General features: G+C 59.9%; 2 protein-coding genes across 4 annotated transcripts in view; one reads left to right on the top strand and one right to left on the bottom strand.

Moving 5' to 3' along the window:
• Positions 1–1,207: 1,207 nt before the first annotated feature.
• LOC124226436 (steroid 21-hydroxylase) lies at positions 1,208–4,023 on the top strand. The gene is made up of 10 exons (XM_046639732.1): positions 1,208–1,647; positions 1,734–1,823; positions 1,942–2,096; positions 2,186–2,281; positions 2,384–2,485; positions 2,590–2,676; positions 2,846–3,046; positions 3,277–3,455; positions 3,535–3,638; positions 3,731–4,023. Exons 1-10 carry the CDS (start codon positions 1,446–1,448, stop codon positions 3,994–3,996), a joined length of 1,482 nt encoding a protein of 493 aa, XP_046495688.1. The 5' UTR covers positions 1,208–1,445; the 3' UTR covers positions 3,997–4,023.
• Positions 4,024–4,025: 2 nt separating this feature from the next.
• Positions 4,026–13,240, bottom strand: part of TNXB (tenascin XB) — a 46,358-nt gene continuing 37,143 nt past the window's right edge. For all 3 annotated transcript variants that reach the window (XM_046639728.1, XM_046639729.1, XM_046639730.1), the window contains 17 exons: positions 12,527–12,877; positions 11,616–11,903; positions 10,947–11,225; positions 9,351–9,638; positions 7,989–8,312; positions 7,322–7,657; positions 6,916–7,038; positions 6,653–6,796; positions 6,336–6,455; positions 6,086–6,229; positions 5,865–5,995; positions 5,605–5,737; positions 5,358–5,509; positions 5,169–5,265; positions 4,915–5,076; positions 4,669–4,832; positions 4,026–4,315 (listed from right to left, as the gene is read on the bottom strand). In XM_046639728.1, coding sequence (XP_046495684.1) covers positions 4,214–4,315; positions 4,669–4,832; positions 4,915–5,076; positions 5,169–5,265; positions 5,358–5,509; positions 5,605–5,737; positions 5,865–5,995; positions 6,086–6,229; positions 6,336–6,455; positions 6,653–6,796; positions 6,916–7,038; positions 7,322–7,657; positions 7,989–8,312; positions 9,351–9,638; positions 10,947–11,225; positions 11,616–11,903; positions 12,527–12,877 — 3,338 coding nt within the window. In that variant the 3' untranslated portion in view covers positions 4,026–4,213. The remainder of the gene's footprint in view (positions 4,316–4,668; positions 4,833–4,914; positions 5,077–5,168; positions 5,266–5,357; positions 5,510–5,604; positions 5,738–5,864; positions 5,996–6,085; positions 6,230–6,335; positions 6,456–6,652; positions 6,797–6,915; positions 7,039–7,321; positions 7,658–7,988; positions 8,313–9,350; positions 9,639–10,946; positions 11,226–11,615; positions 11,904–12,526; positions 12,878–13,240) is intronic.

The following is a 13,240-nucleotide window of genomic DNA, read 5'->3' as shown; positions in this document are numbered from 1 at the left end:
GCCCCAGAAATCCCACCCCTGTTTTCTCCCTCCCAGTCCTGGGCATGGATCCAGACTGAGCCTGAGCCTCTTCCCCCAGGACCACCAGCAGTTAGCTCTTCAAGCTGGTGGGTGGTATAGCTGGGGTCTCGACAGTGGCACAGCCTGTGCTCTGGGTGAAGCTCTGAGGGGGCAAGGACCCGCATCCCCGGGGACAGGGCATTGGGGATGGTGTGGGCTTCAGGTCACCTCCAAACCCTCACTCACACCCCCAGGTAACCCTAATCTCTCACTGAGCCCTGTCACCCCTGTTTGGCATGACCTTTCCCCAAGCTCCTCCTCTAAGCCTCAACTGCCTCCTCACCCATAAAAGTGGTCCCTGATAGCCCTACTTGGTCCAGTGGGACCCCACCACTTATGGCTGTGGCTCCCAGAATAGGGCTGGACCTCTGACCCCAGCTGTGGCTATTGAGTTCTGACTTTGGAATCGATGGGGGCGTGTTCAGTCATGCCGAGAATCCCTACTTGCCCGGGGCTGGACCTGTCCCCTGTGGACTGTGACCCCAAAGGCAGTCCTGTTCTGCCTGCACCTCAGAGCACAAGCAGCTTGACTGCAGAGAGAGAGGAGAGGACAGCAGACAAAGAGCAAGAAACGAAGAGTGAGGAAAACGGCCTCGTCTTGAGGGCTTTTTCTGTTCCCTATCCTCAGCCTTCCAAGGCCAGTGAGGTCCCCTCTCCTGCTCTCCTGCTCTCCTGCTCTTGGGTTCTGTGAGATACCCCTGTATTTTTATAATAATTCTTAGTTTTGGCCCAAGCCAGCTCAAGTTGGTTTCTTTTCCTTGCAACCAAAGAGTATCAGGTACATGGTTAGAGCTCCAAATTGGGGGACCACGTAATCCTTCATGTTCTTCAACTTTTGAGAGTGAAATGCCGCACCAATAACAAATCATACTGGGACTGCAGGTATAAACTGGGACAACCCAGCCAAACCAGGCCATATGGTCACCCTATCTGCAAGTTAAAAGAAAAACACACATCACTCTCATCTCATTTTGTTCTTCAGGCAATACTGGAGGGCATATTAGGCAGGGACTGCCATTTTCTCTCTGAGACAAACTCCAGAGCAATAAGCTGATCCAAGGTGGGGTGGTGGGGGACGAGGGCTCAGGCCAGAGAGTGGACACATTTTCCTGCATGGTTGATGTGGAGCCAGAAAGCTGATTCTGGCTGTGGGAGAAAGGTCAGGGTTTCCTTTCCCTTCCTTTCTTCTTGATGGATGGTTCTTTGAAATATGGACTCTCCAAGGCCAATGGGACTTATGCCATTTCAGAAGTGTGCCACTCTGTGGGAAGGACAGTGGGTAGGGACCTGAGGGGAGCCCCAGAACAGCCGGAACAGCAAGATGGATGGGGGGGCCTCAAGAGCTATAAGTGGCTGGGCCAGGGCCTTTTCATGGGTCTCCGGCCATGCTACTCCTTGGGCTGCTGCTGCTGCTGATCTTGCTGGCAGGCGCCCGCCTGCTCTGGGGTCAGTGGAAGCTCAGGAGCCTCCACCTTCCACCTCTTGTCCCTGGCTTCCTGCACCTGCTGCAGCCCAACCTCCCCATCTATCTGCTTGGCTTGACTCAGAAACTTGGGCCTATCTACAGGCTCCGCCTCGGGCTGCAAGGTGAGAGTCTGTTCCCTCCCTGGCCCCGTCACGGTGGGGAGGTGGGGTCCTCTCCCTGCTGACATCCTGCTTTGGCTGTCTCCTAGCTGTGGTGGTGCTGAACTCCAAGAGGACCATTGAAGAAGCCATGATCAGGAAGTGGGTGGACTTTGCTGGCAGACCCCAGTTACTATCTTGTAAGGGATGGGGGCATTTCTTGAGAGAAGAACAGGGGCTCGGGGAGGCAGGGGAGGTCAGGTCTGAGGCTTCCTTCATCAATTTGACACCTCCCCTGCCCCCCACGCCTACTGGCAGATAAGCTGGTGTCTCAGCGCTACCAGGATCTCTCACTAGGGGACTATTCCCTGCTCTGGAAGGCCCACAAGAAACTCACCCGCTCGGCCCTGCTACTGGGCATCCGCAACTCCATGGAGCCCCTGGTGGAACAGCTGACCCAAGAGTTCTGCGAGGTGAGGCTGGACTCCCATGGCCATCCCAGGTCAGCTTCACCTCTGCCAGTAGCCCCCCAGCCTGTTTAGTTCATGCTCCTTCTCCACAGCGCATGAGAGCCCAGGCCGGTGCCCCCGTGGCCATCCAGAAGGAATTCTCTTTCCTCACCTGCAGCATCATCTGTTACCTCACTTTTGGAGACAAGGTTACGGCTCTCTTGCCCTCATATATGCTTGGGCCCACCCCTCAGCCCCTCCCTGACTGTCTCCTGGTCGTGAACTGAAAGAATTTCCTCCTTTTCTGGCAGGAAGACACCTTAGTACATGCCATTCAGGACTGTGTCCAGGACTTGATGAGAACCTGGGAACACTGGTCCATCCAAATTCTGGACATCATTCCCTTTCTCAGGGTGAGGAGGTGGAGCCCAGGGACATCTGGGTCCTCAGAGAAAGGGTGAGGGTGGGGGAACAGGCTTCCTTCCCAGCCGCTACGCTCTCTTGCTCCCTGCCCCAGTTCTTCCCCAACCCAGGCCTCTGGAGACTGAAGCAGGCCATGGAGAACAGAGATCACATCATAGAGAAGCAGCTGAGGCAGCACAAGGTGGGAACTGTGCGTGGAGCGGGCTCTCCCTCAGCCCACAGCTGGTGATGCTACTGCCCCAGAACTAGGCAGGTTCTTCGGCATATGCCACCAGTCCTGGACCTGTTGGCCCCTCCAGACCCCTCTTCTCAAGCCAGGCCCTCAGGCTGGCTCCTCTTCCCCTCCCCAGGAGAGCATGGTGGCAGGCCGGTGGAGGGACATGACAGACTACATGCTCCAAGGACTGGGCAGGCCGACAGTGGAAGAGGCCCCTGGACAGCTCCTTGAAGGGCACGTGCATATGGCTATGGTGGACCTTTTCATCGGTGGAACGGAGACCACTGCGAGCACCCTCTCCTGGGCTGTGGCATTCTTGCTTCACCACCCTGAGGTATGACCCGGGGGGCAGGCAAAAGGCTCCTTTCTGGCAGCCTGGCCCAGGCCTCAGGAACCCAGCTCACTCTGCCCCGAGGCAAGCTGTGTGGCGGGGGAGGGGGCCCTCCTCCTAACTGGCACAAAGGCTCCCGTGAGTTGCTCCATGGTGTCCAGAGACCGGGCAACCGTGGATCCATTTGCGGCAGGGCTCAGACCCCAGACACCAGCCTTGCCCCCATTTCTCAGATTCAGCAGCGACTGCAGGACGAGTTGGATCGTGAGCTGGGCCCCAGAGCCTTGGGCTCCACAGTCCCATTCAAAGACCGCGCACGGCTACCCTTGCTCAACGCCACTATCGCCGAGGTGCTGCGCCTGCGGCCGGTCGTGCCCCTGGCCTTGCCGCACCGCACCACGCGGCCTACCAGGTGACTCCCGAGAGGTAGGGAGCAGTGGGGAAGGCCCAAGTGGGGTCCTGGCAGGCCTCTTAATTCCACCCTTCCTCAGCATCGTCGGCTACGACATCCCCAAGGGCACAATCATTATCCCCAACCTCCAAGGCGCCCACCTGGATGAGACGATTTGGGAGCAGCCGCACGAGTTCCGGCCGGGTGCGCGGCGGGGCCGGGTGCCCGTGGCGGGGGGCGGCGGAGGGTGCAGGGAGGGCGGTCGCTGAACCCCAGGTCTGTCCCTCCGCCTGCAGACCGCTTCCTGTACCCCGGCGCCAGCCCCAGCACGCTCGCCTTCGGCTGCGGGGCGCGCGTGTGCCTGGGCGAGCCGCTGGCGCGCCTCGAGCTCTTCGTGGTGCTGGCGCAGCTGCTCCGCGCCTTCACGCTGCTGCCGCCCGCCGGCGCCCTGCCCTCTTTGCAGCCCCAGCCCCACTGCGGCGTCAACCTCACCATGCAGCCTTTCCAGGTGCAGCTGCAGCCCCGTGGAGCGGGGACCCCGGGCCTGGGCGAGCGCCAGTGACAGAGCAGGATGCGCACCACTCACGTGCCTCAGTTTCTCCTTTTATTGCTCCCCTATAAACCCCTTCCCTCCCCCCTGTAAACATGGTGCTGTGAGATCGCGGGTGGAGAAGGCTTCCTCCGGTGGGTGGGTGGTGACGGTGGCCCCTGGCTCTTCTCCCAGCGCGACCCCTCAGTGCTCGGCAGTCATACTGGGGCGCGGGAGGCTGAGCAGAGGCTCAACCTCCCCGGGCCGGAGGCCTGTAGCTTCTTGGTCTTAGTTTCATTTCCGTGAAGGGCACGGAGAAATCGAAGCCCTTCCAGTAGTACCAGCTCACTCCCTGGGAAAGGGGTTGTCGGGAGAGAGTCACAGCTAGACATCCCATCTGCTCCCACCCCTGCACCTTTGGGGAGATGGTTCCCAGGAATCAATCGAACATCTTCCCTCCCTGCTCCCTTCATAACCCTCAACTGCAGAGGACTGAGGCTTAATCTGGAGCTGGCCCTTTACATCCAATAAATCACCTCCTCCTCAAGACACCTTGGTGAGATTGGATTATTGTCCCATTTCACAGAGGAGGGCCCTGAGGAACCCAGCGGCTCAGTAAACTTGTCCTGTCACACTGCATGTCACACCCAGGCGGGCCAACCACCCAACCTCACCCAGCTCTGTGCTGCCTCCCGGGCCCCTCACCTGGTGGTCCACTGTGCTCCCGTAGAGCCCGTTGAGGTTGGCATAGTGGCAGTTCCTGTACCACCAGGCCCCTCGGTAAGAGACGGCACAGGAGATGAGCAAGTTGTTGGGGTCTCGATCACGAGCGGAAAAGACACTGCCGCTGTGGTAACTCATGGAGTCCCCTAGGCAGGGCGTGGGAAGGAACAGTGAGGGCCTCCCCTCTCCCCATCCCCCCTCCCCGCCCCTCCCAGGCCCAGCCCTCACCTGCGGTGCCATGGTAGCCCTCCAGGTGGAGGCGGTAGTAGTCAGCGGCTGAGTCTACTCGGAAGGAGTCATACTGGGCAAACACGGCCTCGTCCCCAGCCCGCAGGTCTACACGCATGGAGTAGTCCCCGGCTGTCGTCAGGCTGTGTAGGGCCTCGTTGCCTGGGGGTGGGCAGTGTGCTCTCATCAGGGTCCTGGTGTCCAACAGTGTTCCCATCCCTTCCCTGGTCCCCCAATCACTGTGAGGCACTGACCCAGCCAGAACTCCCCGGAGATGTTCCCAAAACCATGGGCATAGTCCTCCCAGTCCCTCCAGAAGTCCGTTTGTCCATCCATGCGGCGCTGGAACACCTGGGAAGCAGGTGGGAGCACCATCAGCCTCTGGCTCCTGGTGCAGTAGTCCCTGCCCTATGCAGACCCCTGGGCTTCCGGCTGCCACCCACCAGCCAGCCACCCCCATCGGTCTCCATGTCACAAAACACGTTCAGGGGCCGCTCGCGGTTGCCATTGAGGAAGATGGTGGTGGTTCTCGAGGTGCTGGGCCCGTTCTGCATCTCCTCCCCACAGTCCCGGGGGAAAGGGATTCTCAGTCCACCTGGGGAGACGACAGTGAGGGGCCAGTCCTTTTTCCAAATCCTACAGCCCTGCTGCCCACTCAGTCCCCAACCTCAGGTCCCACCGCCTGAGTACCAGTGGTGAAAGAGGTGGACACGGGCGGCGTGAGGCTCTCGCCCCACATGGCCCGGAGCCATGCGCTGTAGGGGGTGGAGGGAAAGAGGCCCCGGAGCTGGTGAGAGGTGATGCCTCCTGGGAGCAGGATCTCCTGTGGGACGGACAAGGGACAGGTCAGGAGAGAGGGAGGGGGAGCCCCACCGAAAGAGGCAGAGGCAGTGCCTCCTGGAATGGATCCCAGGGAGGGGAGTTGGCCAGTAGGGCAGGGGTTGGGGCACCTGGATCTGTCCGCCAGGGGTGTGGAAGCTGAGCAGGTAGCCAGTTGGCGGGACTTGGGGCTCTGTCCAAGTGAGCAGGGCCGTGCGGGGGGTCACTTCCTGGGCTTCCAAGTCCCGAGGGGCTTCCAATCCTGGGAGGGGAAGGTGGGAAGAGAAGATGGAGCCCATCCTGGTTCTCTTGAGCTCCCCTTCCACCATCCCACACATCTCATAGGCTGTACCTGTGGTGAAGGTGATGCTGGCTGGGGAGGTGAGGTTGGGGCCCCGAAGGCCACGCACGGTCGCCGTGTAGTTGGTGTGGAGCACAAGGTCGTGCAAGGAGTAGTCCACAGAGCTGCCGGGGGCTGAGGCCTGTAGAGGGGGGGCTGGGAGTGGGGGTGCAGCATCAGCATCTGTCCCCTCCATGCCCAGCCTGCTCTCTGTTCTCCCCACCTTGAACAAGTCCCCTCCAGAGGCCTCAGCCCTGCTCACCCCTTGGGGCTGTGACTCTGATGTCATATGTGTCCACAGGGGCCTGGGGGGGCTTCCAGTGCAGCAGGGCTGATCCGTCAGTCAAGTTCAGTGCACGCAGCTGGGTGGGGCCGTCAGGAACTGGGAGAAGGGAGGGGGGTCAGAGCCGTCCCCTGCTGCTCTCCCCACCCCTCCCCTTCCCAAATTCTGCTGGGCCTCTTGTCGACCCCTGGAGCCTCGAATCCAACAGCCCCTTTCCCCCTCCCTGTTCACTCTCAACTCCCACCCACACCCTCATTTTCTCCTACTACCTCCTCTCAGGTCCCCGTCCATCTCACCTGTGGTGAGGAAGCCTGTGAGAGGCTCACTCTCCTCAAAGCCGCGGACAGAGACCACGGTCACCTCGTACTGAGCCCCTGGGATCAGCCCCTTGAGTCTCTGGGTCCGGGTTCGGCCATCCACCTGCACGCTCTGTGGCTCCCCTGAAAACACGATGGGCTTGGGAGGTTGGCCGGGGAAGCAAGGAGGTGCGGCAGGGCAGGCAGAGTGCAGGGCACAGGAGAAATGAAAGCAAATGAGGACATAGGCAAAAGGCTGTCACCTCCATCTGCCAGCTGGTAGGAAACTTTGAAGCTGTCCACTCTGGACGGTGGGGGCGTCCAGCTGACTTTGGCTGAGGTCTCCCCAATTTCGCTGAATTGAAGGTCACGGGGGCTCTCCAGAACTGAGGGGACGGGTGTGTCAAAGAGTGATGGTGAGGGCACAGGACAGGGGCTTCCTGCCCAGGAATCCTACCCCTCCTTCTCCCCGGGCCCCACTGGCTCCAGACATGCTCAGCACCACCCTTTTCCTCTAGACCTAGAAACGGAAGTCACTCTGTAGATTCCTTCAAATCCTATACCATTCACCAACCCCGCCTCTGGTTGAGGCACTAGGTCTCACCCTACGAAGTACAAAAAGCCCCCACTTTGGGGCAGTGTGCATATGTGCCCAGCATGGGGCCCTACCTGGGCTGAGGGTACGGGCGGTGCCCTGGATGCTGTCTGCCTTGTGGGGCCCACGCAGCCCATACAATGTAAGGCTGTACAGGATCCCTGGACGTAGGTCCCGGAGCACGGCTGAGCGCCGTGTCCCCGGCACTGTCAGCTCCCGCTGCAGCAGGGGACGCGGATGCGGCTCCAGAGTGCTTGGTGACGGGACCCCGTAGCGGAGCAGGAAGGAGTCAAAGGCCCCAGGTGGGGCCTCCCAGTTGAGCCGCAGTGAACTTGTGGTCACGTCAGTCACAGACAGCTGGGACAGGCGGGGCCCTGGCTCCCCTGGGGTCTGACCAGGAGGAGCTGACCCTGCACACAGTTGGTGGGAGAGAAGGGTTTGGAGATAGCAGCACACCAGCTCGGTGACCTGGGGTAGGTCCTTTCTGACACCCCACCCTGGCCCCTATTTCCTCATTTGTAAAGTGGAGATGATGAGGGTCTGGCACCCACAGGCTGCCAGCCATAGTGACAACGTGTGTGTGTAAAGCCAAGGGCTGCTTGTCCACCCTTTCCTCCCTCTATGGTACCCTCCTCATGTTCTTGTCCTACAGTCACCACTTCTGGGCACTCCATTTCGCCCTTCCCAGGCCCAGACTAGAGGTAAGCGAGGCCAAGATGCAGGGCCTCCGCCTGGCAGTACCTGTGGTGCCCTCGGCTGAGACAGGCCCCAGGCGCTTCCCTTCATGGAGGCCATAGAGGAAGAACTTGTAGGAGGTGCTGGGCTCCAGGCCTGACACGAGGACTTTGTTCTGGTCGCCACCCACGAGCAAGGCCTGGGGCTGCCCGTCTGTGTCCCGATACTGGACCACGAAGGAGTCAAAGGGGCCCTGGGTCACACTCCATGAGAGGCGCAGGGAGTCTGGGGTTCCGTTGGTCACTGCCAGCGTCCCTAGGTGGGGCCCTTTGGGGGGCTCTGGGGCCTCTGTGGCAGGGCGCCAGGGGGCTGGCGTGTCTTCTTCTGGGGCTGCATGGAAGAAGCCCAGGGAGAAGCTGAGCGGGGGCTGTGACGCGGGCCCTCCCTACTCCTAACCCTCCAAAGAGGGGGTTCCAGGGCTGGCCCAAGGCTGAAGTGAGGACTTTACAGGTCTTGGCCATGGCAGCCAAGTAGAGAGAAGAGAGGGACTGAGGCTATTCTAGCATTTTCCTTCTCTTGACTCTGCCATATCCTTGCTTTGCCTTTGACTCCTGCCAGCTCTGGGCCTCTCTGAGCACCAACATGGTGGCCCCATCACTCCTCTGTGGGGCTCCTTTGCTGTGTCTGGATCAGGTACTTGCTTTCCCCTTCTCCACCCCAGCGTCTTATCACAACCCGTCTTATCTAGGTGTCTGTACAGGCCATACTCCCTCCCCATCTGGCCTGGGACACCTGTGCTCATGGCCTGAGGCAGGAAGAGCTCAGTCACTCCCTGAGCTCCTAGCACTGGGTCTTCCCTTCTGAGAAAAGCTGAGGATGGAGTTGGCTGGTGACCAGAGAGGGCAAAGCAGGCCAGCAGGTGGGGCCCCGCGCCCGCCAGGCAGATCTGAGGCGGGTGTCAGTAACCTCTGGAAGACGAGCCTGCTCCATAAATGCAGCCACTTCTATTGGTTTCTATGCCCCTTCTCATTTTGTTTTCCAGCAATTTTCCATTTGAGAAAATGCTCCTGACTCATCCACGGGCGGGGGTGGGGGAGTGGTTTGCCCCTATCTGGGCAAGGCCACCCTGTGGGAATGGTAAGAGCTGCCCCAGCAGAGTGATGGGGACAGCTGGAGTGCTGGGATAGGGTGGGGGTCAGGAGATTGGGGAGCCCTGTCAGGGCCTTTCCTTGCCTCCTGTCCAGGCTCCTACTTTTGCCCGACCCCTTGGTCACCGTCAGAGCTGACCCTCCTGCACTCTTCCCTCTCCTGTGCCAGAAGGGCTCCCCAGTGCCCCTGCCCACTCCTGCCAGTCCCTTCAGCCCAAAGGCACAAGGAAACTCACTCAGGCTGGCTTGCTACAGCCAAGCAGGCCAGCTTCCTGCTCACCTGTCACTCCCAGGACAGAGACGGGGCCCAGGCGCTGCCCTCCCAGGAGCCCATACAGCAGAAACTTGTATTTCCTGCCAGGCTCCAGGCCTTCTATGGTGACCTCCCGCTGGTCTGCGGCCACAGGTACGGCCCGGGGCTGTCCGTCTGTGTCCCTGTACTGAACCACGAAGGAGTCAAAGGGGCCCTGGGCCATCGTCCACGAGAGGTGCAGGGAGTCTGGGGTCTCATCCGTCACCGTCAGCTCCCCCAGGCGGGGTGGGGGCTGCTGCTCCTTCTCCAGGTGAGCTGTGGGCAGAGGGGGGGAGAAACTCTTAATCAAGAGCCGCTTTTACCTCAGCCCTGGCAACTTCTGGGAGGTGTGAGGGTCTGGACAAGGCTCCCTGAAGTGTGAGTCCAGGGACAGCCACCTGAGATAGGCCCGCTCCAGTCCTGCCCTGTAGGAAGGAGGGTGAGCAGCCCGGTCTCCTCCCCCGGAGGCCACCCCCCTACTCCTTCCTACTCCCACTCTCTCCCCACTGTGATCAAGGGTGCAGTAAATGCATGAAAGGTCACCTTGTGAGAGAGGGATGGCTAGGGGTGCAGAGAAGGGCCTCAACTTCCCCCTGACCCTCAGCCCCCTGAGCAGGGATGTGGCCAGAGCTGAGAAAGGCTCCCAGAGGGCATCTGGGTTGTCAGGGAGATGCCCCCAAACAGTAAGAGCTGGGCTGGGCAGCCAGCCAAGCTCACAGGCTCCCACTGCCTGCCCACGACCTTCCCCTTGATCACCATCAGCCTGGGCCCTCCTTCCACCGGCTTCCCCAGCCCTGCACTAACACCACCGGACCAGGGCAGCCAGGTGGGGAAGAGGGAGAAGCCAGGGGCAGAGCTGGGAGAACAAAGGGCAGAGCAGAGCAGAGCACGGAAGAGACTTGCCTGGGTCGGGGGGAGGGGTGCTGACTGATGGGGTTGGAGGAGAAGCCTGTATCCAGTCCCATAATGAGTTTGAGGAGGAGAATTATGGAGTCTGAGGGCCCCAGGCCCCAACTGGCTGTGTGCCCCATCCCTGTCTGGCCAGAGTGACTCATGATCCTGGAGGTGGGGTAAGGGTCAGTGACCCACCTCCACCCCTTCCTTGGGGGGCTGAGTCATGGACACAATGACACCAGATTTTTCCATAGTCTTTTTGCAGCCAAACCCTCCCATATTTTCCACCTCCTGCCTCAGAGTTGGGATGGAGGGAGGGGAATGTGAACACTCACTGAGCACCAGTAGGTATTATTCACAACCATCATGCAGGTGTGGAAACTGAGGTTCAAGGGAAAGAAGTGGCTTGTCCCTGGCCACCCAGCTGGCAATTGGAATTTGAACACAGGTCTGCTTGGCTCCAAAGCCTGGGTTCTTTTTATTACATCGGCAGTCAGTGAATGAAGGAAATAATGCATGTAAAACACTCAGAGCAGTACCTGGCACACAGAAGGGACTCCATAAACCTTTGCTTTTGGTGTATGATTGTCATGCCAAGCCTAAGACAGGAGTATGAACTTCAGGGAAAGGCTTCGGGGCCAGCTCTGGGGGCTCGGATACAAAAAGGTGGGAGGCAGGCCCAGTGCTCACCTGTGGTGCCGTCAGCAGAGATGGGGCCCAGCCGCTTCCTGCCTGCCAGCCCGTAGAGCAGGAACTTGTATTTCCTATTGGGCTCCAGGCCGGGAATGGTGACCTCATGCCGGTCTGCAGCCACAGGCACCACCTGGGGCTGCCCGTCCCTGTCCTTGTACTGGACCACAAAGGAGTCGAATTCACCCTCGGAGACAGTCCATGAGAGGTCCAGGGAGTCAGGTGTTGTGGCCGTCACTGTCAGCTCCCCCAGGCGGGGAGAAGGTTTCGTGTCTGGGACTGGAAAAGAGAGAGAGGTGCATGGAGAGTGACAGAAATAGAGATAGAAACCAATAGAGCTTCCTCGGGATGCAGGGGCTCTGGGAGCTGGGAGAGATTGACTAGGCCACATGTCAGGAAGCGGGCAGGCAGAGGAGTGACAATGAAAGAGGAGGCCGGGAAGAGAGTAAGCGTCCCTGGGATGTCAGAGGAGCAGGGAGAAGGATGGGAGTGAGAGGTTAAGGGGGAGCTCAAGACCTGGATTTCACGGGACACAGTAAATAAATGGGTCTGGGGCCCTGAAGTCTGGAGTGTGGAGCAGAGAAACATGAAATTCCAACTGTTGCCACAAGGGGGCGAAGGACGGTCAGGAGGCTCCAGGGGCAAAAGGGGCCTGCAGCCCTCACTTACGGGTCTTTGCTTCTGCAGAGACTGGGCCATGCCGTTTCTCATCCTGGAGTCCGAAGAGAAGGAACCTGTACTTGCGGGCTGGGTCCAGACCAGAGATGGTGACCTCGCGGAGGTCTTCACCCACGGGCACGGCCTGGGGCTGCCCCTGCACATCCCTGTACTGGACCAGGAAGGAGTCGAAGGGGCCCTGGGCCACCGTCCACGAGAGGCGCACTGTGTTCGAGGTCACGGCTGCCACAGCCAGCTCCCCCAGGCGGGGTGCCACTGGGGGCTCTGTGGGCAGGGAGGCTGGAACAGAGCAGAGGAAGCTGAGGGGTCAATGGCAGGACTCTACACAAGACAGGGAGTGCGTTCCCCAGGCTGTGAAGTGAACATTCTGTAGCAAACTGTGCTCACGAGCTTACTGTGTCCCAGGCACTGCTGTAAGCAGTTCACAGAGAGTAGCGCATTTATCCTCACGCGACATATGAAGCAGGTGCTATTGTTATTATCTGCATTTTGCGGGGATCAGCAGCACGGGAAAGTTAAGAAACATTTGCAAAATCACACAATCAGTACATTCGGAGCAGGATTCAAACCTAGAGAACCTAGTTCCAGAGCCGCGCTCTGAGCCACTAAAATGCCCAGTCAGGGAGCCTGAGGAAGCCACGTGTGAACAATGGAGCACATCTGAGGTTCCAGATCATGAAGGGAGGAAGAAAGCAAAAATGTGGGAGACATAGGCTTCATGCCCAAAGGACCCTGAGCACAGGCTCCATCTGTCCTCATTCAACGCAAGGACAAAGCACGATCATTAGACCCTATGAGCAGAGAGGGACCCAGAGGCCATTTGTGAGGAGTGCTGATTCCAAAGAGGGAAACAGCAGAGCAACAGAGGGAAACGTGGGGGTCACGGCCTGCCCCTCACTCACCAGTCATGCCCACGGTGGACATGGGGCCCACGCGCTGCCCCTCGTGCAGTCCATACAGGTGCATCTTATACTTGCGCCTCGGCTCCAGGCCCCCAATGGTGACCTCCCTCTCCTCGCCCCTGACACGCACCACCTGGGGCCGGCCATCTCTGTCCTTGTACTGAACGGTGAAGAAGTCAAAGTGGCCCTGGGGGACAGTCCAGGACAGGCTCAGCGAGTCTGGGGAAGATCCTGTCACCATCAGCTCCCCCAGGAGAGGCTCCTCAGGAGGCTCTGGGGCCTCTGTGCCGGGTTCCGTGGGGCTGGGGGTCTCCTCCACCACTGTGGGGCTGGGGGTCTCTTCCTCTGCAGCTGAGAAAGAGAGACACAAAGAGGGTGAGGCAGGGTCCCCAGGAGATGTCCTTGGGTCTTCGGGGGCCCTGAGGTCAGTTCGGAGGGACCTAAGGAGGCTGGGTGGTCCTGCTCTGTCCACACTTCACAAACATGCCCAGGGCCTCTGGGGGCAGCTCTGGGACCCAGGGCAACCAACAGCACAGCTCAGGGTGGACCTTCTCTGCCCAGGAGGACCTGTTGGTCCTCAGGGACCTAGTGGTTGTGGCGTGGGGCACAAATGGCCCCAAGGCTCAGCCTCCAGCAGAGGCACTCCTGTATCCCACTCACCCACCACCAGAGAGAGGGTGATCCTCCCACTGGGTCCCACCCTGGGGCTTCCAC

The sequence above is a fragment of the Equus quagga genome, chromosome 15 (genome assembly GCF_021613505.1).
Source record: "Equus quagga isolate Etosha38 chromosome 15, UCLA_HA_Equagga_1.0, whole genome shotgun sequence".
NCBI classification, from domain to species: Eukaryota; Metazoa; Chordata; class Mammalia; order Perissodactyla; family Equidae; genus Equus; species Equus quagga.
This window is presented reverse-complemented; position numbering and strand designations above follow the sequence as displayed.

What these genes read in the sequence shown, in the direction of transcription:
- LOC124226436 (XM_046639732.1), top strand. Translation starts at nt 1,446, where the DNA reads ATGCTACTCCTTGGGCTGCTGCTGCTGCTGATCTTGCTGGCAGGCGCC. An exon ending in TGACCCAAGAGTTCTGCGAG is followed by an intron (nt 2,097 to 2,185) that starts GTGAGGCTGGAC and finishes CCTTCTCCACAG; the next exon opens with CGCATGAGAGCCCAGGCCGG. An exon ending in TCTTGCTTCACCACCCTGAG is followed by an intron (nt 3,047 to 3,276) that starts GTATGACCCGGG and finishes CCCATTTCTCAG; the next exon opens with ATTCAGCAGCGACTGCAGGA.